The 27,246-nt window shown below is 36.9% G+C and overlaps 1 protein-coding gene across 7 annotated transcripts in view; it reads left to right on the forward strand.

The window, feature by feature from the left end:
- Positions 1-27,246, forward strand: part of TRIP12 (thyroid hormone receptor interactor 12) — a 74,600-nt gene that overhangs the window by 45,114 nt on the left and 2,240 nt on the right. For 4 of the 7 annotated variants that reach the window (XM_035334082.1, XM_035334081.1, XM_035334084.1 and 1 more), the window contains 34 exons: positions 78-173; positions 1,125-1,273; positions 2,611-2,646; positions 2,724-2,819; positions 3,120-3,212; positions 3,360-3,521; positions 4,248-4,316; positions 4,445-4,610; positions 5,241-5,358; positions 5,498-5,654; positions 5,945-6,098; positions 6,643-6,871; positions 7,537-7,655; positions 8,238-8,445; positions 9,286-9,386; positions 9,517-9,691; positions 10,242-10,383; positions 11,294-11,485; positions 11,924-12,075; positions 13,851-14,023; positions 14,437-14,510; positions 14,618-14,817; positions 15,034-15,161; positions 15,449-15,600; positions 16,067-16,209; positions 17,422-17,578; positions 18,663-18,761; positions 19,303-19,417; positions 19,610-19,764; positions 20,308-20,472; positions 21,697-21,861; positions 24,793-24,906; positions 26,850-26,944; positions 27,125-27,228. In XM_035334082.1, coding sequence (XP_035189973.1) covers positions 78-173; positions 1,125-1,273; positions 2,611-2,646; positions 2,724-2,819; positions 3,120-3,212; positions 3,360-3,521; positions 4,248-4,316; positions 4,445-4,610; positions 5,241-5,358; positions 5,498-5,654; positions 5,945-6,098; positions 6,643-6,871; positions 7,537-7,655; positions 8,238-8,445; positions 9,286-9,386; positions 9,517-9,691; positions 10,242-10,383; positions 11,294-11,485; positions 11,924-12,075; positions 13,851-14,023; positions 14,437-14,510; positions 14,618-14,817; positions 15,034-15,161; positions 15,449-15,600; positions 16,067-16,209; positions 17,422-17,578; positions 18,663-18,761; positions 19,303-19,417; positions 19,610-19,764; positions 20,308-20,472; positions 21,697-21,861; positions 24,793-24,906; positions 26,850-26,944; positions 27,125-27,228 — 4,653 coding nt within the window. The remainder of the gene's footprint in view (positions 1-77; positions 174-1,124; positions 1,274-2,610; positions 2,647-2,723; positions 2,820-3,119; positions 3,213-3,359; positions 3,522-4,247; positions 4,317-4,444; positions 4,611-5,240; positions 5,359-5,497; positions 5,655-5,944; positions 6,099-6,642; positions 6,872-7,536; positions 7,656-8,237; positions 8,446-9,285; positions 9,387-9,516; positions 9,692-10,241; positions 10,384-11,293; positions 11,486-11,923; positions 12,076-13,850; positions 14,024-14,436; positions 14,511-14,617; positions 14,818-15,033; positions 15,162-15,448; positions 15,601-16,066; positions 16,210-17,421; positions 17,579-18,662; positions 18,762-19,302; positions 19,418-19,609; positions 19,765-20,307; positions 20,473-21,696; positions 21,862-24,792; positions 24,907-26,849; positions 26,945-27,124; positions 27,229-27,246) is intronic. The other 3 variants (XM_035334083.1, XM_035334087.1, XM_035334085.1) reach the window with 2 other exon arrangements.

The following is a 27,246-nucleotide window of genomic DNA, read 5'->3' on the forward strand; positions in this document are numbered from 1 at the left end:
TATAGCTTCATGGAATTTAAGCTTTTAAAAATGTGTAGAAGCTTTGACAATGGCTGTTATCCTCTGTTTGCTTTTAGCTCTATTAGAGGCTAGGGGTCTTCCTCCTCACCTGTTTGGCCCTCTTGGTCCTCGGATGTCGCAGCTCTTCCACAGGACAATTGGAAGTGGAGCTAGTAAGCCAAGTTTGTCTAATTTGACTTGATTCTTTCCACTTCCAGACTAGTAGAATTCAGCAACTAGTTCATTCTAGTATTTGTGTTAGCTACATAATTTATATTTTACATGTTGGAGATTTGTATGTCATGAGTGCTGGACCACTGGTCAGCCATGTTAATGAGTTTTTCTTCCTATAAGGAAGAGAAATTTGCTTTAGCCATTTCAATTTCTTTTCTTTTTATTTTTTTTAAATCTTGATGTTCCATTCTAGGTGGGGAAGGGAGGGTTCTTGCCTTTTCACCCCTTCATTATCTTTCTCTTGCATGATGGGCTGCTTAACAGAAGACCTCTGAACCCCCTTGGGTTTTTTGCTAGCTTTAAACAAGTGCTTAAGCTAGCTTTAGAACCGATAAAACCTAACAGTTGTAAGGTACCTTGTTCAGAACTTCGAAAGGGTCTTAGTTCTCAGACTGTCAGTGAGAACGTGGGTCTTTAGTCTTGTTCCACTCTATCTGTATTACGCAGCTGGCTAAGATGTGTACCTTCTAGTCCCAGCTGGTTTGGCTTCCAGGAGAGCCAAAGACAGCCTGCCAAGAAGATGATGGGGTCTAATGGATACTCTACGTGTTGTATTATCTAGGGGGTATGCTGAAAAGTCCTTTACTTTATAAAGGTGGAGTGGTATGGGTTCTGTCACCTGCTGTAGGTTGGCAAAGATGGCTATGGCGAGCAGTGTGGTGAACTCCCTGAGCTGTGACCAGTCTGCACTGGAAGGACAGCTAAGAGTGAGATTTCATTTCTCTTTCCCTCCCCCTCTTTATGGCAGGGAAAGGAAGTGAAACTACAAATGCAGAGGAAGGCAAACTGTCTCTCGTCTTCCACTCTGGCAGAAATATAGCATAACAGTTGCACTGAACACTTAAATTCTCTAATATCTTCTTTCCTAATCTTTTTCTCTGGATATATAGGTTCTAAAGCCCAACAGCTTTTACAAGGCCTGCAAGCCACTGATGAAAGTCAGCAACTACAGGCAGTGATTGAGATGTGCCAGCTGTTGGTCATGGGAAATGAAGAAACATTAGGAGGATTTCCAGTCAAGAGTGTTGTACCAGCTTTGGTAAAACAAACAAAAAAACCTGTTTATGTTGGAAGATAAAATATTTCACTTAATATCTTGCTTGAATTAAGTATTTAAAATGGACCAACAAATGCCTTTGACATTAGCTTGCACTTAGAACTAACGCTGGAATTATCAATGTGTCAGATTACTCTTATCTTTTTATATAGAGTTCATTTTTGTGTGCAGTTTTACCAATGTAACTTTTTATCTCTTAGACCTAATAACTTGAATGGGTGTATAAAAGATGTCACTTCCTCATGTTCCTGCAAATATATGAAAGGGATCTGTTTTGATGGTCTAAGGAATGAGTCTGTTATGCATTATTAATTATACTAACAGCACTAACAAAAAAAACAGGTGGCATGTAGTTTACTTTTCTTCCATAGCTTGCTTGCGCTAGGTTCTGCAAATACTCTGTCCTTGCTCAATGATTTACTCTTTCCTGATCTGCTTTTTAGCATCAGGATTTTTCTCCTAAGGAGAAAAGCTTAGGACTCAGGTTTTACGTTTAAATGCAAACTGCAGCAAGTAGTCAAAAGTATACAGAAGCAGAACAGCAAACTGAAAACAAAAACCACTGGAAGTGCTTAGAAAAAAAAAAGCTCATTACATGTCTAAAGAGAAAATGCACAAGTCTGCACACATCGTAAGATAAGGTCTGATAGATGGATTTAAAGACAAGTGCACTTATTTTAATGTAAGGTTATTGTATGCCTCTGGATACTATGGTCAGAACAATGGAAGTGCTTTAAGAGAATATAGAAAATCCAATTCTGTAGCCATCAGATAATTTTCAGGATGGATGGGGCTCTTCCATGCCTGGAGGCAGGTATGAGCTGAAGGATGATGGAAAGGAAAAACGTGAAACTTCTTCCACAGCTGTCTCACGGGTTAATTTACATTTAAGTGATTGTGCTTTTATGTTGCAGCAAAATCTGGATAACTGGTGTATAGTTTTATGTTTAAAAAAAAAAAATTCACTACCACCTGTGCTGATTCATAGCCTATATGATGTATTTCAATTAATATTGTGTGAACCATAGTCTAAAAACTGCATGGCTATGCATGGCCATGTATGTATGTTAGGTGGAGTATGTGTGTGTATGTATACATAAAAAGCACTATTTGTTTCTGAGGGCATATTTTGCGAAACTTTGTATTACTAAACTAAACTTAGTCTTGCTAATTCTGTAGTAGATCAAGAATAGGTAGTGGCTCTTTTGTAATTTCTGCTGAAATTCAAAGCCCTGAGTCAAAAGCTACAATATAGATTTGTGTATGTTATGTTGAGATCTTCATACTCTTTACTAAGTTAAGAATCTTTTTTTGAACAGATAACGTTGCTGCAGATGGAGCACAATTTTGACATAGTAAGTAATCTGTAATTCTTAAATGTTTTTGAACAAGTGTATCAGCTGAACTTGTAACAAATCTATCTATTTAATAGATGAACCATGCTTGTCGGGCCTTAACATACATGATGGAAGCACTTCCTAGATCATCTGCTGTAGTGGTTGATGCAATTCCTGTCTTCTTGGAAAAGGTAATATATGCATAGCGTATCAGAAGCCTTTAGAATGGGTTTTTTCTTTGTTCATACCCTTAATGAAAAGCACTGTCTGATTCACAGAAAACTTTGGTGTTGCAAAGATACTGAGTAATTATACAAACTAGAAACTCTTGGAGTAGCTACATAGCTGATTTGGCCTTAAATTGCTTAATTTGGTTTCAGCTAGCAGTGAAGCTGCATTAGCACATGTGTCTTAGTCTAATGTTAATGAAGACAACTGTTTTTACAAAGTGATTTAACGATTGTTCTACAAATGTTCTTGTTTTATTCTAGCTGCAAGTTATTCAGTGCATTGATGTGGCAGAGCAGGCGCTGACAGCCCTGGAGATGCTATCACGCAGGCATAGTAAAGCCATTCTGCAGGCAGTAAGTATGAAAGAAATCATCTTTTACTTCCATATATCCATTCCCAATTGGGTGGTCTGTAAGTTCTGTGAAGATGAAGCAAGAAAACCAGTTTCAGTAACTTTTAGCAGTATTGAGAGTAAAAACCATTTCTTTGTTTTGTTCTAGGGTGGGTTGGCAGACTGCTTGCTCTACCTGGAATTCTTCAGTATAAATGCACAGAGGAATGCACTAGCTATTGCTGCCAACTGCTGCCAGAGCATAACACCTGATGAGTTTCACTTTGTGGCAGACTCCTTGCCACTGCTCACACAAAGGTTAACCCATCAGGTAAGAAACTTAGAAAGCAGAAAGTTTCACTTTGATCTGAAAGGAGTATAAACCTACCTCCAGATATCTAGTTCTTTCTGTGTATTATTTGCCTTTGCAATCTGCTAACTACCTTAAAGCTTCTATACTGTCAAGCTGTGATACTTTGTGCATATGAAGCTCTTGTTTTTCTAACTGTGCTGTAAGGATTCATGACACCCATGTTAACTTTGTAAAATGAGATAAGGAAGGTACCTGAACTTGGAGCACAACTAATTGTGGTTTTGTAGTCCTTACTTGTTGCCCCGTCAATAAGAGTAAATCTAGTAGTATTACTGTTCTCGTTTTTCATAATAAAGGAGTTGCAAGGTTCCTTCCTACTTCTGGAAAGCTTGAGTATCAATTAATGTTATGCTGTGTGGAATCTTCTGCTGGTTTGACCTTTGGGGATGAATTTTGCTCTTTAAAAGAAAAAAACTTAGTCCTGCACAATAGTTTCAACTGGTTGGTTCTAAATCACAGGACTCTAAAGATCTGCCTATTCTGTAATGCTGCTGTGATAATAATAAATGGGCACTCATAATGACTAGTGCACCAAAAGAAATTTGAAAGATGCTGCTTAGTTGGCAGAGGTGAAAGAAGACCATCTGACTGGTCTTTTTGAGATGTTATGAATGTCTTCATGACAGCCTAGTCTAATGCAAGTTAAAATTGTTTAATTCAAATAAATACTTTTTTTTTTAATAGGACAAAAAGTCTGTTGAAAGCACTTGTCTCTGTTTTGCACGGCTAGTGGACAACTTCCAGCATGAGGAGGTAAGGGTGTGTGTGTGGTGTTTTTTCTGCGGGTGGGGTGGGTTTGTTTGTTCCCTTCCTCTGTCTGCCATAAGGGTTACCTTTTGAAATCTCACTAACATTTTTGATTTTGCTGTTTTCTTCTGAAGAACTTGCTCCAACAGGTTGCTTCCAAGGACTTGTTAACAAATATCCAGCAACTCTTGGTAGTGACTCCTCCAATCCTGAGCTCAGGAATGTTCATCATGGTGGTGCGCATGTTTTCCTTGATGTGCTCCAATTGTCCAACACTTGCAGTCCAACTTATGAAGCAAAGTGAGTTATTGTTTTTTTTGTGTCTTGGGGGCCTACTTAAACTTGTGCCTATGGTCAGGAAGGAACTCTAAGCACTTGATTAAACAAGTATTATGTTATTTCTTTCTTACTGTGCTTCTCCTGGGATACAAAGTTTTTAGTTAATCCTGTTGAGAGTATTTATCCTGTCTTCTGCCCCCCCCCCCCCCCTTTCCTGTCTCTAGCTGTTGTCACTGCAATGCTCACCTGATCTTTTTTGAGTCTGTATTAGCTCTGCAAGTTGCTTTTATTTCAACACAAATTACATAACTCTTGAAATAATGTTGTATAATTCTTGTATAATTATATAATTCTTGTAATAATCTTGTATAATTTTGCTCTATATGTTCTGCTTTCTTCCCTGCCTTGTGTGTTTAGTGATATTCCCCCATCACTGCTTTCTCTTAAAGGAGGGGTGGGAGGTGGGGGGTGGAAATGAAAAACCCACAAACCGCATGTCAGAGAACAGACACATTTTGTGATGTCCAGAGAGATGGCTTTTGTCCTATGTTGTATGCTGCCTGTTTGTTTAGGGCAGTGACTATTTCTTCTGTATAGAGTCCAACACAAGCTGGAGTCTGTATAACAATATGAACAATCTCAATTTTATAGATATTGCAGAAACTCTTCACTTTCTCCTTTGTGGAGCCTCAAATGGGAGTTGTCAAGAACAAATTGACCTTGTTCCACGAAGTCCTCAAGAACTCTATGAGCTTACTTCTCTTATCTGGTAAGTTATCTAGCCTTAAGTTTTTGGGCCTGGTAGGGATGTTAAATTCCGTAACTCTAAAATGAAGGCAAAGAGCATTCAGCTCAGATGGACTTCATTGTATACTTCTAGTAAAATGCTGTTTTAATGTCCTTTTCAGTGAACTGATGCCTTGTCTGCCAAAAGAGGGGATCTTTGCTGTCGATACTATGCTGAAGAAAGGAAATGCGCAAAATACCGATGGTGCAATATGGCAATGGCGAGATGACAGGGGTCTCTGGCATCCCTATAACAGGATTGATAGTAGAATAATAGAGGTATATCTGTGTGGTGATGTTCTTCAAAAGATATATAGGGAACTGAGTGCTTTTCTTTGTGGTTTTGAAACCAAACATCTTTTGAGAAAGAAACACATGAATTTTTCAAACATTCTGCTGTAATGTAGCACTGGGTATTCAGTAACAGAGGAACTATTGAATGCTTAATCGCTGTTTTTATTGTATTTCTGTCCGTCGTTGGTTTTTGCTACTGTGTTGCCTCTTACCATTTTGGTATAAATTCCTTTTTGCGAAGGCTTTCTTAACTTTAAACTCTGCTTTGTCTTTAGGCAGCTCATCAGGTGGGTGAGGATGAGATAAGCCTGTCGACACTTGGGCGTGTCTATACCATTGATTTTAACTCTATGCAGCAAATAAATGAGGATACTGGAACAGCACGTGCCATTCAGCGGAAACCAAACCCTTTAGCCAATACAAACACTTGTAAGTATAGCTTATGAGACATCCAGCATCTCTAGCTATAGCTAACTAATGCTGTATGCAGTAGTCTACTTCTTGGCCAATACATTTCTTGTTTAATGATTTCTGGTTTCTATGGAACATCAAACTGTTATGAATAACTGGAAGACAGCTTTACAACCATTCAAATTGACATATATTCTTTTAAATATATGAAATCCTTTTCAGGAGACTGAAAATGCATAAAAATTGGGGGGATGGGGAGGGTTTCATGGCTTGGAGTTTTATGAAACAATACTTGTACTTTTTTTTAAAAAAAAGACCACTAAGGCACAGAAATATATAACAATGGGATAAACACAATTTGGCATTGTTGGAAGAAGAGGATTTGTAGCTATGTTCTTGATATCAACTTGACTTCTGTTTACTAGATTAGCATATCTTTTCAATTCAAGATCTAAACTAATTCAGCTTTTTTTAAAAAAAGACAAAAAACAAACAAAAAACAAGCACCTTGGAGCAGAGATGCAAAGAACTATGCAGTGATTTGTTGCACAATTTCTCACAGGTGGACATTCAGATTTGAAGAAGGATGATGCCCGAGCACAACTAATGAAAGAAGACCCAGAACTGGCAAAATCCTTTATTAAAACATTGTTTGGTGTCCTTTATGAAGTATATAGTTCTTCAGCTGGACCTGCTGTTAGACACAAGTGCCTTAGAGCAATACTTAGGATAATTTATTTTGCTGATGCTGAACTTCTGAAGGATGTGCTGAAAAACCATGCTGTTTCAAGGTAGGTTCATGAAAAATTGTAAATGAAACTAGTTTAGATCTTACAGCTCAAATTGACTTATCTTTTGCCTTTTTAAATCCTTTTATTTTCCCAAAGCTGGGGCTGCCTAGCTTTTCAAGTTTTTTTTTAATCTTAGATTTTGCAGTAGGTGCTGACTGTAGACTCCCATAATAGAAACTCTGACTACTTAGATGGTTCTTTGTACTGGTTATGTCAAATACTACCACTTACTGTTTTCTTAATTTCTAAAGTTTGCCTGTAGCAAGGTGACTTTTGAGGTAACATTCTGAACAATAACAGACTTCTTGGGCCTTCTGCTGGAAAGTTCAGTTCTATTCATGAAACGTCCTGTACTTGTTATACTATTAGGTTAGGGGTCTAGACAAAAGGATGCAATTAGAAAACAGACTGCTAGTTTTGAAAAATAGGAACTTCGTATCACCTTTGAAAAACTAAACTATTTTCCTTTGTGCCACATGAAAAAACTTGGCATAAGTAACTTAGGTGGGGGAAGAACTTTGTCCTTTACTTAAAACTCTTACGAAAGTGCAATGAAATCTGCTTGTTTCCGAGGATTAGTACTGAGAGTGTATGCAAAATTAACTGGCTTGATTTTCTTTCTTTTTTTAAAGACAAACCTGATTTTAACAAATTGTCTGTTGTAGTCATATTGCCTCCATGCTGTCAAGTCAAGACCTTAAGATAGTAGTTGGAGCCCTGCAGATGGCAGAAATCTTAATGCAAAAGCTACCTGACATTTTTAGCGTTTACTTCAGAAGAGAAGGTAATCCATTCTTTATTTCCCTCCTGTACCCCTCTATACCCCTCCCTCTGTAGTTAGTATTTCAGGGGTGGGGTGTGTGTCCAAATCCTCCTTCTCCAAATTGTAACAAGTCAATCTGTCATGCATAATAAAGGCAAATCTATGCAAGCTGTCCTCATGACTGGAGAGGAGCTGATCAAGGCTCTGGAGGAGACAAATGTGTTTTCTGAAATCTGAAACAAGTTTGTACAGGCTTACTAGATGCTAGAGAACTTAAGTTCAGGCTGAAGAAGGCTAGCAGAAGTTACACGGTTAGTCGTACTGGACAAAATGAATGAATCTTTGGTGGGGAGTCTGTTCGAAGCTACTATGACTTTTTAGCCACCGTTAATGCAGTTTTCACTTTTGTTTTTACATCGGTACATCGGTTAATTTTTTTCAGAAAGAATTAATCTGCTTTTAAAACGTATGTGCGCATGCAAAAGATGCAATAGTCAAGCCAGAGCTTAACCCTGTTTCTGTCTCTGCAAACACAACCCCCAACCTCCCCCTCAAAAAGCCCCAAAGACCCCCCCAAGCATAAAGAATACTTCTTTTTTGAAGGAGTGATGCACCAAGTGAAAAACTTAGCAGAGTCTGAGGCTTTGCTAACAAGCCCACCAAAAGTATGCACTAATGGATCAGGAACGCTGGGTACCACTACAACAATAAGTACTGGAACAGCCACTGCTGCCAGTAATGCAGCTGCAGATTTGGGCTCTCCCAGCCTACAACACAGCCGGGAGGATTCTTTGGATCTGAGCCCACAGGGGTAAGTGTGCTATTTCTTCTGAACAAATGATCTGATCTTTTCGAAAAAATCTTGACTGATGTGGGCTGCTACAGTATCAGCTGCATTTTGCTGTGTGTTTTCCTCTGAAGTTAGTAAAATGAAGAGGTGTTGAAGTGATCAATTAGTAGTTCTAATTCATTTTATATGAAATGCTTTTAAAAGCAAACAATTAAAACAAAGAAACAAAAAAACACAACCAAACAAAAAGTGGTGATCTGATACATATGATGTAATGATAGGAAACAATCCATGCTTTTTGGGGGGAGACTGGAGAATGCCAAGAGCAACAGCTGTAGTCTCATGTAACTCTTGAGGACAGGGATTCTTTCAGAGAAATGCTAGCTATGGTGTATGGCTCCTTTCTGCTGGGAGGGAGAAGTCACCCGTAACTTATTATTAAGGGGCAGGCAGGTCAAGTGTCTTTTTGTTGTTTGTTCAATAATTTGTGTATATTTTGTATTAAATGCATTCAAATAAAGGAATAACATTATGTTATGAACAGTTATGGCGGTTCCTCATAATTTTCATGTTTTTATTCAGTGGTACTCCTGTCTGTATTTGACTGCCTATATTAGAAGGGTGACAGCAAGCCAAGTCCCTTCTCTCTTGATGGAATAATCACTTTGTCCTTCCCATTAAGTTAGAGTTGAGGCCCCCTCCCCTCTCTGTTTGTTCTTCCCTTGTTTCCCCCTTGTTATGGAGTGGAACCTTTAATATCCTTGAGGATATATCTGGTAGATGCATCTTGAACAGGAAGGATGGGTATGCCTATGAACGTGGTGGATGGAATCACGGTTCTTTATTCTTAAATTTGGACAGACGACTGAGTGATGTTCTAAAGAGAAAAAGACTGCCAAAACGAGGGCCAAGGAGACCAAAATACTCTCCTCCAAGAGATGATGAGAAAGTAGACAATCAAGGTAAAATATTCAAAATGTGACACTAACTCCTTCTAAATTAAAAGTAAGCTTATAAGCTGTCAACAGTGCTAGCTCTAATAAACCTGTTGATTCTAGGAGATCCTCTTAATTTTGTTTTTGCTTTCTGCAGCTAAAAGCCCTACCACTACTCAATCTCCTAAATCTTCCTTCTTGGCAAGTTTAAATCCTAAAACATGGGGAAGATTAAGCACACAGTCTAACAGTAATAACATTGAACCAGCACGAACAGCAGGAGTAAGTGGTCTTGCAAGGGCTGCTTCCAAGGATACAATTTCCAATAACAGGTATGCAAGTCAAAATACACGTACTGTGAAGTTGATTTTGAGGTGCAACCACTTTGTTATATGTTACCAGGTGATTAGGTAGCACATCAATGATATTTTGGGAGTAAGCACTATTAAAATAATTCTAGAAAAATAATGAAAAACTGTGGATGCCCCATCACTCAGGATATTCAAGGTTGGGTTGGGCAGGTCTTTGAGCAACCTGATCTAGTGAAAGATGGCTTTGCACATGGTGGGGGAGGGTTGAGCTAGATCTTTGGACTAGATGATCTTCCCAAACCATTCTTTAATAAGAAATTTAGGAAGAAAATAAACTTCTTTTCATAGTATATAGTAATGTGCTAGGGAGAAATTGGGGAATTGGGAAAAATGTGTGCAACAAGTAATCAGCAAAAAATGTCTTAACAAGCCTTCCCTTTTATGCAAATACAGTAATCTACACTTACTGTTAAGCATGGAGAAAACAGTACTCTGGTTGTTGTTACTTGTAATATTGAAATATGTAAATGCTAAGCATGTGGCCAAATGTCTCTTATGTGCTTCTTTACAGAGAAAAAATTAAGGGCTGGATTAAGGAGCAGGCCCATAAATTTGTAGACCGTTACTTTAGTTCTGAAAACATGGATGGAAGCAATCCTGCACTAAATGTTTTACAGAGACTTTGCACTGCAACTGAACAACTCAACCTCCAGGTTAGAAGCGGCAGACTTGTTTGAAAGGGGTGGGAATTAAAGCAGTAAAAGTGCTTAAGAGGAGGCTGTGGTTCTAGAGGAAAGCTGGCCATCTTAGACAATATGGCCAATATTTTAAGTGTAGTTTTTGTTATTTTAAACGGTGATACAATGTTTCTTAAACTTGTGGTGGCTCTTATTTTTTTAATTTCTATAACCTTTGACACATTAATGCAAGTCATTGATCATAAAAGATAAGTGGTATTGTTTGTTCCTAGTGATGTGTCACTTAGAGCATTCCCTTTCCGATTCAAAAATTCTGCAGTTAAGTGTTAGGGATTGACTTTCTATCTATGGAAGAACATAGTTCATAGTCAGAACTTCAGGTGGGGGCTGTGGAAGGGTTAGTAGTATTTAGTTGAAAGGACAGAAGAAATACAGGTTGGGCCGAATGTAGTAGCATTTCAAGAATTTGAGCCTTGCTTGTCAGGCAGTTGTGATCCTTGACAAATGGTCTAAACCTTTAACCTGTAAAGTAGCTAAACAGTTGACTTAGGTTGACCTAAGGAATCATTAGAATATGAAACTTTACCACCTCCTCTGCTCTACACAGATGTCACACAAAATCCATACAAGTATTTATTTTTCTTTGCCTTTTGTTTGGAGCTCATCTTTAGTTTATGGGAGACAGGAATAAGACCCAGCATTTCTTTTAAAAGCCGGGGGTGGGTGGGTGTATGTAGTTACCTCTAATGTATACCCTTGAACAGAGAAGTTTCTTATCCTCAATTTACTTACTCAGTCATTACTTGTATTGAGTTACTAAAAAGAAACCTTTTTCCCTATAAGAGCTCTTCTGTGCAGTGGGAAGAGAGTGTTTCTGAAGCCCTTATTACTTGGGTAGTAAAATACTATTTTCATATTCTTTCAGGTGGATGGTGGAACAGAGTGCCTTGTAGAAATCCGTAGCATTGTCTCGGAGTCTGACGTCTCCTCGTTTGAAATCCAGCATAGTGGATTTGTGAAACAACTGCTGCTTTATTTGACATCTAAAAGTGAGAAAGATGCTGTAAGCAGGGATATCAGATTGAAAAGATTTCTTCATGTATTTTTTTCCTCTCCAGTAAGTTTTATTGTTTATTTGGGCATTCTTAGCTTTCTTTCTCCTAAGTTGTACATATGTGACTGAGAGGTTCAACAATTACCTTAAGTCTAAGGTGCTATAAGGAATGCTCTGTTTATGTCTAAGATATGTAACACTACAACTTAGACACAATTCTGTGTCTTTAAAGAACAAAAATCTTTGGAATACCCTGTTTCAGTGAAGCTTACTGCTCCTGGTTAAGGATCAATGCTTAAAATCTGTAGGGCTATTAAATTTAAGTGAGAAGTGCATTCTTGAAACAAGTCTCACACGTGTTATGTAGTCTAGTTGTTCTGATATTGCTTGTACTTTAAGTGAGAGCACTGAGTTTTAATCTTTTTGTGCACTGTGTCTGTTGAAAGCTATCAAAGGTGCATTAATTCAAGCACATAACCAAAACATTTGAATATATTCCAGCTTCCTGGAGAAGAGCCCCTTGGAAGATTAGAGCCATTAGAAAATGCACCTTTGTTGGCATTAGTCCATAAAATGAACAATTGCCTCAGTCAGATGGAACAGTTTCCGGTCAAAGTGCATGACTTCCCCAGTGGAAATGGAACAGGGAGCAGGTAAGGATTAATGCTCAGGTAACGGTTTTGTTGGAAGCTTTTGTTTGCCAAGCCTTGATTCAACACTAAAAGTTCCAGGAGGTAATGGAGAATTCTGACCCTCTTAAAGACAAAAGCAGTTACACAGTTGCCTCTTCTTATTCAGAGAGGGGTTGAATATTTAAACTGATCTTTGGTTACCATCTTGAAAGTACTTCCCCCTTAGACTGGGGTTGGATGCAGTCACTGAACTCTAAAAACTGAAATGTCTTCCTTGTCCCCATGTAACCAACACTGGAAAGAAATAATCTTTGTTGATAACACTGATACTTTTTAGTAAAGTGATGAACTGCTGGAAGTTTGTGTTACAGTGCTCAACTTTGTTATTTGGACAGGTTCTGTTCTCTTGGATGATAATAGATTGAGTGATAACAGTTGGCTGTCATAGTTTAAAATCACTGTAGACATGTCCTGTGTCTTAATCTATATTAAATGTAGAATCCTATTAAATATTTGTGTTTTAAGTAACAAACTTGAACTACTGAAAACCTATTTCTGCAGATTATTTTCAGTACTTTTCTGTAGTAAATCAACACTATTTATCATTCAGTGTATAGCAGCTAGAAAGTTTGTTACAGTACAGGTTGCATGCGAGTTCTCAAGTATTTTTGGCACTATCTGAAGGCTCAGTTTAATTATATGGATATTCTTTGGACTATTCAGAAATTAAATAATGGTTTTCAGAGTGTATGTATATTTTCCATACTCCTCCCCTTTTGAAGTCTGAAATGCCATAAAATTCTCTTGCAAGTAGTAAGGCAGTGTGGATGTTTTATCAACAGTTGTGATAGAACATCAGTTATAATAGATGTGTTAGAGCCTCACACTGTAGCATAATGTACACTGAAGTTCAGTAGTTGTTTAGTGAGACTTAAATAAATGAAAATTATTGGGGATGAATGCAATATATGGTTTTCTAATACTTGAAGGAATTACTGTTCTTGATATTAGCTTTTTCAAATAGTGTATGCTCTGTAATCTTAATCCTTCCTAATATGCACTACTTTTATAAAAAGGGATAACTACAAAAGTTGCAGTTGCTAGTCCTAAAAGAAAAATTTTGCTACTTCTGTTAGAATGCTAAACATGGGAAGTCAGACTACTGCAGCATTGTTTGACTGCTAGTCTTACTGTAGATTATGTCAATTAAGATTTTGAGGCATTAAGATTTGGTAGTCTTCCAGTAGTACCTGGAAATAGAAAGTAGCACAAGATTAAGAGGTTTGAGTAAGAACTATTAGCTTGAGTATTGATAGCATGCAACACATATAAACTATATTTGGCAAGAACAAACAGAGATGCTCTTGGTTTGTCTCTTTAGGTTATTAAAAACCATGAGAGAGATTTGCATTTTCCATCCTCAGTTCCTATCCTTATAGTACTGCAGGTAAACACAGCTCTAACTCTTCTGTGGCATCAGCTGACCACTGAAGAACTTCATACCTCAAAGATGGGCGGTATAGGCCATATTATAATCAGACCTCAGACTGGACTTTCTCTTCCATTGGAAATAAAAATTTGTCCAACTTAGATTCTGGAGTTCTTGTAGAATAAAATCCTTAATCTGTTTGACTCTTAATAGCTTGTTTTTAAAGAAATAGGATGAGAAATTACACTTCGTGAATGAACACAAGTGAATTCTTAAATGCATGTATAAGCCTATTTTAATGCACTTTTAATGCAATTATGGTTATTAGATTCTTTGTGTAGCAACTTTTTTCACAAATTATTTTGAGCTTTTCTCTTAACAGAGGATCACAAGCTTTAAAGTTCTTCAATACACATCAATTAAAATGCCAGCTGCAAAGACATCCAGACTGTGCTAATGTGAAACAGTGGAAGGGTGGACCTGTGAAGATTGATCCTCTGGCTTTGGTACAAGCCATTGAAAGATACCTTGTAGTTAGAGGTATTTGTCTTATATGGTTGTTTTGTCTATTTTGCTGCTTAAGATAAAGTCTGTAAAAGCTTCTGAGGATTATACTGAAGATAAATGTGAGGTACTTATAAATGCATCTCATTCACGGTGGGGGTAGAGTAAGGCTGAAAATAAAGCTGCCTCTTTCTGGGACAAACGTTTCCTGTTTGTAAACAATTCCATCTAAATAATAACAGTAGTACAGCCAATCTGATAGTCAACTTGATTATAATGTGGGGAGTTTGCAAATTTGAATACTGAAATCTGTTCTAAAATGTATGAACCTTACATTTTTGAATTTATGTGTTTTGGAAGCGTTTTAAAAAGTGGAGTTTATAAAGGAGTACAAATGCATTGCTACATTTTGTGTAAAAGTAAATAAGTATGTCTTTTTCTTTTCTCAGGTTATGGAAGAGTTAGAGAAGATGATGAGGATAGTGATGATGATGGGTCAGATGAAGAAATAGATGAATCTTTGGTAAGGTTTCCCTTTGTGGGTAAGGGGAGGGGATGGTATAGGAAGAAGCTTAAAGGAAAGTTAGCAACAAGTTTCCTAACTTGTATGGTTTTCTGTTTTTTGTTCAGGCTGCTCAATTCTTAAATTCAGGGAATGTGAGACATAGACTGCAATTTTACATTGGAGATCACTTGCTGCCATATAATATGACTGTGTATCAAGCAGTTAGGCAGTACAGTTTGCAAGCTGAGGAGGAGAGGGAGTCTACGGATGATGAAAGCAACCCATTAGGAAGAGCTGGGATTTGGACAAAAACACATACCATTTGGTAAGCTGGCTAGAGAAATCAAGGGACAGCTTCTCCAGTTTGAGAGAAATGTATAAATAAAGAAATACTGAATATAACTCAAGAACTGTGAATTCTTATTTCTGCTTTAGGTTGCACTGAAGTAAACTTACAGTAGTCAAACTAACAGTTTTATAACTTCTTTGCACATAAGTTAAAAACATGTTTATGCAATGCTAATTTTGAATTACTTTTTAGGTACAAACCAGTGCGAGAGGATGAAGATGGTAACAAGGACTGTGTTGGTGGTAAAAGAGGAAGAGCGCAAACTGCTCCAACGAAAACCTCACCTAGAAATTCTAAAAAGCATGATGAACTGTGGCACGGTGAGTGTGTTGCTGTGGTAGTATGTTAATTTGTGAAATTACTGAAAGAATAGGGAGGAAGAGTGAGACGCATCTTAAAGCATATGTAGTACAAGAAGCTTCTTTGAAAGCACACGTTAATGTTGATGTTAAAACTAAAGATGTAGTACTAACTGAATTGTCTAATGAAGTTGTTTGGGTTGAGTGAATACCCTATAAATGACAATACTACCTAGGTTTCTAATATAAATCTTGGGAGGACTTCTAATTGATAAATATTGATAACAGTTTTTCTTTTTTCATGCTAGATGGTGTATGCCCTTCGGTATTAAATCCTTTAGAAGTTTACCTCATATCCTCTCCACCTGAAAACATAACGTTTGAAGATCCTTCATTAGATGTTATTCTTCTTTTGAGAGTTTTACACGCTATCAGTCGATACTGGTATTATTTGTACGATGTGAGTATAGCACTTTTAAAATCACTTTCATATTTGATACAAACAGCTGTCCAGAAACACCATAAAATAACCTTCTCCCTCTGTTTGGTCTGTATCCTACACCCTGCCCCACAATCAACCAACCAGAAAAAAGAATAATGTAAATACTGTTGTCTTCCCCATACCTACTTACCTAACTTCTGATGAAGACTGTAAATTCGAATGGTTAGTCATGCATGCTTTAGCATGTTAAACGCTTTCCATGTTACTTTCAAGTTCAAAAAACATCATTAATCCGGGAAAGAAAATGTATAGTAGAAATCTACTCACTCTGTCTTTTGAGTCAGACTATTCACTGCTAAAGTTGCAGTGAAACTTTTTTCCTTTGATAAGCAAATTGGAAGCATTAAAATACTGTAAAAAGACTTTTTTTTTTTTTCCCCCAATGTTTCTTTAACTAAAAATATCTTGTTCTTTAACATCACAGAACGCAATCTGCAAGGAGATTATTCCAACGTCAGAATTTATCAACAGTAAACTGACCGCAAAAGCAAACAGGCAGCTTCAGGATCCTTTGGTAATTATGACAGGAAACATACCAACCTGGCTGACAGAACTTGGAAAAACATGGTATGAGTGACTTACTGTGTAGTATTTCTAATTTGAGTTCAGTAGGCCTCTTGGCTGAGCAGCCCGGGTGCAGCATATGTTTCACTTCTGAAAGCTCTGGGGGAGAATAAAGTGTAGTAACAAGTCCTACTAAGTTGCATAGTGAGGCTTGGATGATACACCTCTGCATGATTTAAACCAAGTGTGGACGCTTAGACTAGCTGCAAAGTTTGGACAGCTTCTTAAGGGAATTTCTGAGCAGTTTAAATTTTTCTGATTTGAAAAAAATCTGGTTCTCTGTACCATTTATTCACCCTTTAAACTGCATAATGACTTTTATTATTTCATTGCATTTATCTTAGCGTATTCAATATGGTATAAAAGGAAGTATTTTTAAAAAATAATTGATAAAATGTTTTAGATCTTTATCAAGTTGATAGGTTATAAGCTCTAAGACTCTTGCACTTGAAAGAATGAGAAGTCAGGATTGACATTCATGCTTTTTTCCAAGTGTGTTAACTGAAGCCACATTGGAAGCTCACAGCCTAGAGAGACTATTCAGCCTTTTAATTTTCAGTCCTTCAATTCAATAATTTATTGTCTGGAATTTTTATGAAGAAATGTAGTGATTATCAGTGTATGTTCTTATACAAACATCTTTAGAGTTTACTCCATGAAAAAACCTTTTCAGTTGTGATGTCAGTGGAGGACTACACTGTTAACATGCACGCATCTTCAAGAATAATAGAACTGATAAATAGGAAGCTTCTCTAATTGGTAGTCTTTCACAGATAGCTTAAAGTGTTTCCAAAAATGATGAAAGGTAAAGTGCTTATGCTGTTTGTAGGTAGGTACCCTTTTTTTCCTCTAAGTACGTGAGCTTGAGCTATCTTAAGATCTCTTATCTGAATTAGATTTCCTAACTGCAAAACAGGCTTGGACAAGTAAAGAAATACTTCATTTCTGATACAGTCCTCGAGTTGGTATCTCCTGGAAGAGTTTAGAATTTTCTTGGATTTGTGAGATTCCTTTTTAACTTCCCATCTCTATACTTTGGTCATAAGCATTGTCATGCATTCCCAGAACTAATTTGTGTCCTGGGGGTTTCCTTTGGAGGTTGCTTTTACCAGAGTGCTTAATAAAGCACTAGTTTCAAGCTACTACATTTATGTTTTAAACTGTAGCCATAGATGCTAGTCAAATCTCAGCTAACAAATCCATTGCTCTTTACAGCCCATTTTTCTTTCCATTTGATACCCGGCAAATGCTGTTTTATGTAACTGCTTTTGATCGTGATCGAGCCATGCAAAGACTACTGGATACTAATCCAGAAATCAATCAGTCAGATTCTCAGGATAGCAGAGTGGCACCACGACTGGACAGGAAAAAAGTAGGTATATGTTGTTTAAAAATGGAATGAGTGACTTGTTAATTTTGCTACTGTTTTTAAGAATATCACTGTGAGAAGTTTAAGATGTCAACTTTTGGTAGTATACAGATAAAGGGGAGGCTTGTTTTCATTCGTTTCCAAGTCCCAGTGTAGAAAGCACAATGTCTTCTAGGTATCTGCCATTAGATGGCAGAAGGTGCTACAGTATGCGCTGCTTTTCTGCTTTTCCAGATCCAGCCTAATTTGGAATTGGAATCTTTACAGTTTCTGAAACTATACACCAAGATTGAATGTCAAATTTTAGATTGTTAGTGATATTTCTGTAGGTTTGTCTGTAAACCCTGATTTGCTTCAGGTAGAAATCTGAAATAATTTGGCCTATAAGATGTAGAGGCGGTGTTACTTGAATAAATGGAAACATTATCCTTCTATTCTGAGAGAATATTGTTAAAACATGATGAAATGAAGCCATGACTACTTTTAACAGAGTCTTGGTGTATGCCTTGAATCTAGTGAGATGTTATCCTTACTATACAGCAGATTTTAGTTTTAGATCTGCATGTTTTTGAATACCTCTGGAAGAAAAGAAGTGAGAATCTAGCCAACTAGAACAGAGCTTCCACCATGTAGGAATCGTAGTGGTGTTCTCTTAGAAGCCTTCCACTTCCCCTACTGGAGAATCCCAGAGGGCAGAGAAGAATACTGTTTCCTTAAGTTTCTGGACTTGGGCATTTCTAGTCTGGTTCTAACACGTTACTTTGATGTATGTAATAGCACATTACAGCACTTCTGTTATGTTACAGTCCTGCTGCCAGATTCTTAGTAGGAGTAGTACCTGTTAAGTTGTATATATATAAATGTAAGGTGCTGGGTTTCATTTTTAATGGAATGCTTTATTCCTAGTCAGTTCTTATTTAGGAGAGAATTATTTTATCAAAGTATTAATTTAGAAATTGTTTAACTGTGGAACTAGCTAGCTTGGGGTGGAAGAACTTGCATAACTAACTTTTTTCCTGTTGTAACTGCCTTGGGAACTGGGACTTACAGACGTAATTTCACTACTTAAAACTTCTCTAATGTGTAGCGCACTGTGAACAGAGATGAGCTGTTGAAACAGGCAGAATCTGTGATGCAGGATCTAGGCAGTTCAAGAGCCATGTTGGAAATCCAGTATGAGAATGAAGTAAGTAATGTCAATGCAGTCTAATTTAACCCCTTTGTAATGAAGATAGATACAAAAAGCTGCAGCTTTCTTAGAATGACTTGGTCACACTCTTGGTCCTTACCATTGCTGGTGCTACAAAATTCTGTTAATTATCCCTCCTTCACTTGGCTATGATTTTTAGCTGCTAGGAGAAACTTAGATTTGTTATACTAAATCTCATCAATCCTATTCTGAAGAGTATATTTTTTCTAACTCTGGGGAACAGCTGCATTTCTATAATATGATCATTAGGTGGTTGATACTTTTATTACATTACTTTACGCTCCGATATGTGGTCTTCCTAAGCTGCTTCAATTGTATTGTAAATGTTGCCATAGCTATGTTTTCTAGAGGCTTTTCACAGTGCAGTTGTCTTATAGCCCATCACATACTATATTTTCTCAGTGTAAGTAGGGGTTTAGATATTCAAAGTGATCTAATAGACTCTTGTTTACTTACTTATTTTTCTCCCCTCTCCCCACTCCTCTCCCTTCCCTGCACCCTGCTTTCCCCTCTGAAGGTTGGCACAGGCCTAGGCCCTACACTAGAGTTCTATGCACTTGTATCTCAGGAACTACAGAGAGCGGACTTAGGCCTTTGGAGGGGAGAAGAAGTAACTTTAGCCAATCCAAAAGGTAAATGTTTTACTACCTGAACTACCAGTGTTGTTTTAATATTGAATTAGAATCAATTCTATGGATGTTTTCTTTTATAATCTTACAAGAAATTCTAAGCTGATAATTACCTGATAGCTTTTTTGAAACTTGTTCAGAATGAAACTAGCAATATATATGTTGAACGTCTTTTCCCTCACCCTTTCTCAACAGGAAGCCAGGAAGGTACCAAGTATATTCATAATCTTCAAGGCCTTTTTGCACTTCCTTTTGGTAGAACCGCCAAGCCAGCTCACATTGCAAAAGTTAAAATGAAGTTCCGCTTTTTGGGAAAACTAATGGCAAAGGCAATCATGGATTTTAGACTGGTGAGCTTAAAACAGAAAACCTGATTCTAAAGGGATAGATAAGAATTCCAGTTCCCAATTGTTGAGGGGGAAAAAGTATCATTAAGAATTCCATGGAAATATTTTGGTGATCTTGTAGGTCCCTTCCAACTTAGGCTATTCTGTGATTTTCATCTCTTAGCAGTTTGGGTCAAGAAATGCAGTTGAGCATTTTTGGAAGGGGGAAAGGACAGTGTATGTTGAAGATCTTTACAGTAACTCTTAAGACTATGAAAAAAGGAAAAGCAAATGTCTGTCTTGTATTGCTATCTCTTCAATCTTTTTTCAAGATCATTTTAGGATAATTATTATACCAGCTGATAACTTGCTGGATGTTCTAATATATATGCTTTAGGCAGTCATCTGTATTTGCTCAACTGTAAATACCTCAACTAAAAACACTTAATGTTTTGGTATGTGGGAGAGCTAAGAATTACTAAATATTATTCTAGATCTAGGCAAGAGAGAAGAATTTTGAAAGGTAATAGTTTAGAAAGACAGTTCAATACATTTTTCAATTCATAGGTGGACCTTCCTCTTGGACTTCCTTTTTATAAGTGGATGTTACGGCAGGAAACTTCTTTGACGTCACATGACTTGTTCAGTATTGATCCAGTAGTAGCCAAATCAATATATCACCTTGAAGATATTGTAAGACAAAAGAAAAGACTTGAACAGGACAAAACGCAGGTGGGAAAGTAAAGCTAAGGAAGGCGGAGTGCATCTTTATATGTGTTTGGATTTTGAAGTAGCCATAATTGAGAACGTATGATAATGTTTAATAGTGGGGTAGCACTGATAATGTTTTTAATAAAAGGAGCAGTTTTAATGTTACTGATTCAGTTGCTAGTAATTATAATGGTCTTTTTTGTAGACTTGATGATAAATCTGTTCTAGGAAATCTGTTCTAACATTAGAAATTGATTATAGAATTCTTGTGTGTGATTAAACATGGGTAGGAAATGGCTAGTACTGAGATGCCCGTATGAGGGAGCTTCTCCTTTTGGTTCATTTTGAAAAGATGACCAACTTCAGTGTCGGGAAAATCTCTATCCTTAGTTCTTCTTTTTTTTATTTGAACATTCAAAAAAGGCTTGGATTTATAGTTTTGGGCAATCTTTCAGGCTTTCTTGAAAAGTGCCTTTTGGGTGTGTTTTTTCCCACTGAAAAAGCTATACGTAGAAATGGTATAAATTGACTTCACGTGTGAACAAGCTTTTACAGTTGTAGAGGAATCCTATTTTTTTTTCACGAGGTTATCTGCTCTTAGCTATAAATAATAACACTTAAAGTAGCGATAAAAATATTTATGGCATGCATACTCTTTTCTAGCATCCATTGTCAATCAATTCAGGTTGTAATAACCTAATTTCTATTTTTAATGCATCTGCTTTGTTACTAGTGAAGATATTGCAAACTTGTGGGCCTTTGTTCCTCTTCATCTCACTGTATCACTTTCTCCTTGATCACTACTTTTAAATTCTCCGCAAGAGTTTGAGAAACCTGAAACCTGATGGATGAAAGCTGAAAAATGTCAGTATGCCTGCCAAGTATGAATGCTATTCATTATTGTAAGGAAAAAACAGCCTAAGAACTATATCATATTACACATATCATTCTCTTGGAACAGTATTTTCTAAATAATTATGTGAGAAGTTAAAGTAATTTCAGAATTGCTAGAGAAAATCCTACTGTTAGGATCTTTCAGGCTTATCCTTTGAGATGGTTTATTTGGTTTGTCTTGGCTTACTGTTATGTATGAAAAATACAGAGGAAAGCAAGGAGTACTGTAACAGTATTAACAATAATACTCTTCTGGAAATGTTTGTCAAACTTGTTTTAGAAATCATAACTTTTTGGATAAGTTGATGTTAATGAATTATTCTCAGTGGTTTCTGTTTCCAACTTTTTTAGACCAAAGAAAGTCTACAGTATGCATTGGAAGCTCTGACTATGAATGGCTGCTCAGTGGAAGATCTAGGGCTGGACTTCACACTTCCTGGGTTTCCTAATATAGAGCTGAAAAAAGGGGGAAAAGACACACCGGTCACCATCCATAATTTAGAGGAATACCTCAGAGTATGTAACAAGCAAAGCTAGAACTGTATTTCTCAATTGTTTCTCACCTTAATCCAAAACAGTTCATTTCGTTACATGTTTCAGTTCATTCTCATGAACTGGGAACAGCGATGAATTCCTACAGATTGCCTCTGTACTAGCTTATTACAATAAAGTAGAGGAAAAAAACAACCCGCACCCACCCCAGACACCAACAAACTTGAATCAGTTCACCCTAATTGTAAATTCTGTAGTACAAAAAAGTTTGGTTTATGTGTAAGGGATACTTAAAGTGTGCCTTTTTGGATTGAAAAGAATGTAGTAATTGGGTTAATTTGAGTTATGGGCTTTCAGCATCTCTTAACAAGTCCTCATGCTTCTGTATGGTAGTGAACCTACTACCACACTTGAGTGGGCTTTGAACCTTTATGATAGTAATGAAAATTCTTGGAGACAGACTTAAGAAAATACCAGCTTAGTTGCAAATAGAAATTAAAGCAATAGCGTTAAAAATAAAAAATAAATATGGACAGAACGGAACAATACAGTGCCATAATAAGTTGACCGTATACCTTCATCTTAACTGATTTCCTATGTTAGAAGGGACATAAAACCTAGAAAAACTAAAAATAGAGTTGAATGGTTTAGGTTTAAAAACAGCGGGGTAAAGGGGGGGCGGGGGGGGGGACAGGAGGGAAGACTTCGGTACTATCACATGAAGGCATGAGCAGAATGGGGATAGGAATAATGGACTGCATCATGAAAACACCTTATTCCAATTGGTAAATAAGGTACTTTCTGCCTGGTTAGTCTGCCAGTTTTACTCTTTAGGACTGAGGTTTTTTGCAAGTACAGTTTCAAAGAATAATAAAATTGTATATATGATATTATGGTAGAAGTGTTTTGATAAGGGCTATATAAGCTGTTGGATATCAATTAAACACTTTGAAGTTATTCCATAGATTTCACAGCTGAATAATGAATAATTCTAGTTCATTTTCTACATCCAAGCTGTTACACATAGCCAGTTCTCATCACCTTTTGTTCAAAGTGTGTTGTGGTAGTCAGGAATAGCTTAAAGGATTAAACATTTGGATATAAAACACTTTGCAGACTTTGCCAGAAACAGCATTTGTGTTCCTGATATACTGAGCAAAGCTTAGCAAAGTTTACTTTCAAGTCTGACTTGCATACGCTTTGCAGTCAGTTTTTCCCTCTGGGCAGCTTGTATCAGGTGTCTGATGTGGTGAGAGTCTTACAGGCATCTCAGATGTCCTGTAGTTGTCCTATTGCAGGCATCTGGCATTTTAAATGAAAAGTAGATCATTATATAAACTCTGGTTTTTGATTTTTGTAAATAGCTTTTGGGACTATTTTCTTTAAAGGATGTCTGTATAGCTTTCCTATTCTTGTCTTTATATTCAGGCCCTAAAGGAGAGTTTAAACTAGATGGCGTTAATTAGCAGTACAGACTTGATGGTAAATTAAAAAAAAAAAATCAGAAAATATTGTTATCTATATCAAAATTATGATGAATTGTTATTTAGAAACAGTATATTTATCAGGTATTCTGCATAGCTTCCTGTGCATCAATTGCACTGCTTTTGGACACTGTCATTTTTGTTAAAATCTGGTTTGGAACACAATTGAGAGTAGTTCATAAAGCTGGAATAACCTTCCCTGTTATGCATCTCTCTCCCTCTCCTGCAGTTATCATTCTACCTTCCCACAAGACATAACTTTTAAATATTGTGACAGAGTTAATTATGTGCTTCAGTCCAGCAGTATCAATAAGATTTTTCTGATCATATTCAGGTGCATCATTAGAGGCCTTCCAAAGCTTTTCTCAGGTCAGAGCTTTTAAGACACTTAAAAATTAGCCGTGTGTTTACATCCTCCTTTACAACCAGTCTTCATTTCCTGCTACAGCTGAGGATATCCAAGGCTAGTGTGATAGTCAGTAGCACTAACTGACGAGTCTGAGCTTTGCATGCAACCTGTCACGTATAAAATATTTTTGAACCTAGTGGTTGTTAGTACTTACTGCAGGTAGTGGAAAAGAAACCTAGTTTTGTTTGTGTCACGTCCTCCCTGCTCCCCTCTCCTCCTGCCCAGGTGACCAGGATAGTTAAGTATGTGGTGTTTTCTTCGGAAGGTCTGTTTAATCCTGAGGGAGCAACTGCAGATACCAAAACAAACAAAAACTCACCCCCAAAATCTACCCTATTTGTCTTACTGTCTTTTGCCGTATGATTCTTAAAATGACTTAAAATCAAGGTATCCCCTCCCCCCCAGCTCCCCTCATTTCTATAGGATTAAGACACTTAATAAAACAAAGTTATTTCCTCTACCTCTATATTAGAAAAGGAACCTATATATTTCTCTAGAGGAGAAACTAATGCAGTATTGAAACAGAAATCCTTTAAGCATCATTGTCAATTTTAAAGAGATAAGTGTACAAAGACTGTTAGCCTTGTAAAAATATCTGAAACTCTTTCAAGTAGGTTTAGATTTGTTTTTGCAATATTTTGTTGAATAGAATCGTTTTAACCAGTTATCCTGATTACCATGTGTTAGCTTTGTTTTATCAAAAATAAAATCAGTGAAGTTGTTTAAATTAGTTTGAGTTGCGTGCTTAGGGTATTCCATGAGGGTTGTTTGAACTCAAATGACTTTTGCTAATCTGCAGTGACAGACCACATGAGATTCCTTGCAACTGTGTTGCACTGAACTTGCACTTGTGCAGCAGTGCAAGCTTATAAATTAAGGCAGAACAAGGCAATGCTGTAGAACAGCTCCATGAATTAACACTGTAACTTTGCTGAAACTATAGTGAGCATATGGCTAGGCTTATATGGAGTTGTATTTTTCTGTAGTTGTAGTCTTTTTGTACAATTTTGATCATTCTACTCTTCCTTTATTTAAATAAACGTTTTCCTCCCACCTTTGCAGTTGGTGATATTCTGGGCACTAAATGAAGGCGTTGCCAGACAGTTTGACTCTTTCAGAGATGGGTTTGAATCGGTCTTCCCCCTCAGTCACCTTCAGTACTTCTATCCTGAGGAGGTTGGTATATGAGTTTTTAAATGATGCTTCTATAACCTTATGACTAAATACCTAGGAACAGTCTGAACCCGAGGTATGCCCTGAATGCTGTGGTCCTAACACATGCTGTCTGACAGCATTACGCATCTGTTGCACAGTAGTAAAACTTGGTGTCTTTTAAATCACAAATTTAAATGTTTGAGACTTGTGTTCAATAGTCATTTGCTGTTTTTATTATGAACAGTTTTCTTTAAAGATGAATGGATCCAGCTTTTCTCAGAGAAGGGCTTCTGTTTGTGTATACAGGCTCTCTACTGTCATGGAAACTAACGAATTCCTTGTACTGTTGTACATCTTAATAGCTATAGGTAAAGATGTGGATGATACCTTAATGTTCCATTGTTCCATTTTAAAAAATATGCTTTTTTATTACTGTTTTAGACAGTAGCAGGAAGTAAAGAACAGGATAGTTGATCTTGATGCCTTGTTTTCACACCTACCACATTAACTCCTAAAATTCTTATTCTCAAGTGGACTGAACTGAGACACAACTATGGTTGTCCAGACTAGAAAAGAGAACATTTTAATACTCTTCCATTGGGGAGTTTATTTGAAGACTGTATTTTCAAGGATTTGACTTCATAAACCTTCATAAACTTACACGTTTGACTTCATGAAGAAATGTTACGTGCTTTGAAAATATTAGTGAAGTCTTCACATAAATCTTCACATAAAACACATAAACCTTTTGTTCTTGATGCTTTGCAGTGTAAGAGTTTTAAGAAACTCTTACACTGCAAAGCATCTTAAGAGATGCTTTGCAGTGTAAGAGTTTCTTAAAGCTTAGATCTGCAACTGCTAGTGTTGATTCTTTTTCATGACTTCCTCTTGGTACTACTTGCAGAGAATACCACCGTTTTTTTTCTCTGTAACAAATTTAAGGCTACTAAAAAAGCAAATTCTTGTAGTTCAAGTGCCTTACTTAACCTCTTCATTTTTGCAGGATGTGGATGGGGTTCTGTGCTGTCACTGTTTGTCATGCATGTTTCTCTTCAGAAATTTCAAAATGCTGACACCAGTCTATTGCTAGTCTACAAATATAGTTGATCAAAATTGAGCAATAGGAGTTGTACCAGATAAGATACCTTGTCCTTAATATGATATACATGTGGGATGTAGAGATCTGTTGCTGATGTTTCTGTCAGCTGTTTGATCCTCTTCATAAACCCTCTGTAAGTGATTAGGAAGAACTTGTAGAATTCTTTTGTTCACAAAGAGAAACTATTTTCACTGAGATCTGGGCTTTACAACTCCTTGTCTATCCTGGTAGGACATCTCTCAAAGCTTTTAATGCTTTGGCTGTAGCATATCAACTCTGCTTGCCCATGTGTGTAGAAAGAACAAGCAAGATAAGCTGAAGTAAAAACCAGAAACTATCATCTGACAGATACACCTCTGATAATAATTACATTTTTTTTCTTTCAGAGAAGAGAACAGACTTCTAAAAAGCAAGTGTAAAATTTCTAAACAGCATTTCTAAAAAGCAAGTGTAAATAATCTAGTCTTTCAATTTCCCTAGTTGTCTTTAAAATAGTAAAAATTTAACATTTCTTTATAATTGTAAAATTGTATTTTAAAATATTTAAGGCATTTTTAGTCCCCCAGTGTAAATTACTTATTACAGCTGCATCACTTTTCTAAGAGATACATTCCACATCTCATGTCGGAGTGGATTGAGCGCGAAGGCGGGTTGAGCAAATGAGGCTGTCATTTGGCTGAAGCTACTGTTCAAAAAACAGGGTGGGAGGGAGGCTGTTTGGTGTGACTAAGGTAATTTTGCAGCAAGGTAGTTCGAAAAGTAGAATAGAATACTATTGCTGCTATAGAAGTAATCAAAACAGGCAGTACTCACTCTGCATTGTGTTCTAAAGGGAAAAATTCCTTTTTTTTTTTTAACTTTATAGTTGGAGCAGCTCTTGTGTGGCAGCAAAACTGACACTTGGGATGCAAAGACATTAATGGAATGTTGCAGGCCAGACCACGGTTATACACATGACAGGTAATATGGTGCTGGTCTCTTTTATTTAAAAAAAGTACTGGCAATAGAACATGCGCATCCAAATAACCTTTATATGTGTTCAAGCTGTGGGAATTATGCATTTGAAGATACATTGCACTGAAGATGACTCTGCAATTATTTTAAATAGAAATTTAAAGTTCTCTCTTTTTCCCCTCTTAGTCGAGCAGTGAAGTATCTCTTTGAAATTCTCAGTAGCTTTGATAGTGAGCAGCAAAGACTGTTTCTTCAGTTTGTGACGGGTAGCCCCAGACTGCCTGTAGGAGGTAGGTTTTGTTTTTTGC

The sequence above is a fragment of the Oxyura jamaicensis genome, chromosome 9 (genome assembly GCF_011077185.1).
Source record: "Oxyura jamaicensis isolate SHBP4307 breed ruddy duck chromosome 9, BPBGC_Ojam_1.0, whole genome shotgun sequence".
Taxonomy (NCBI): Eukaryota; Metazoa; Chordata; class Aves; order Anseriformes; family Anatidae; genus Oxyura; species Oxyura jamaicensis.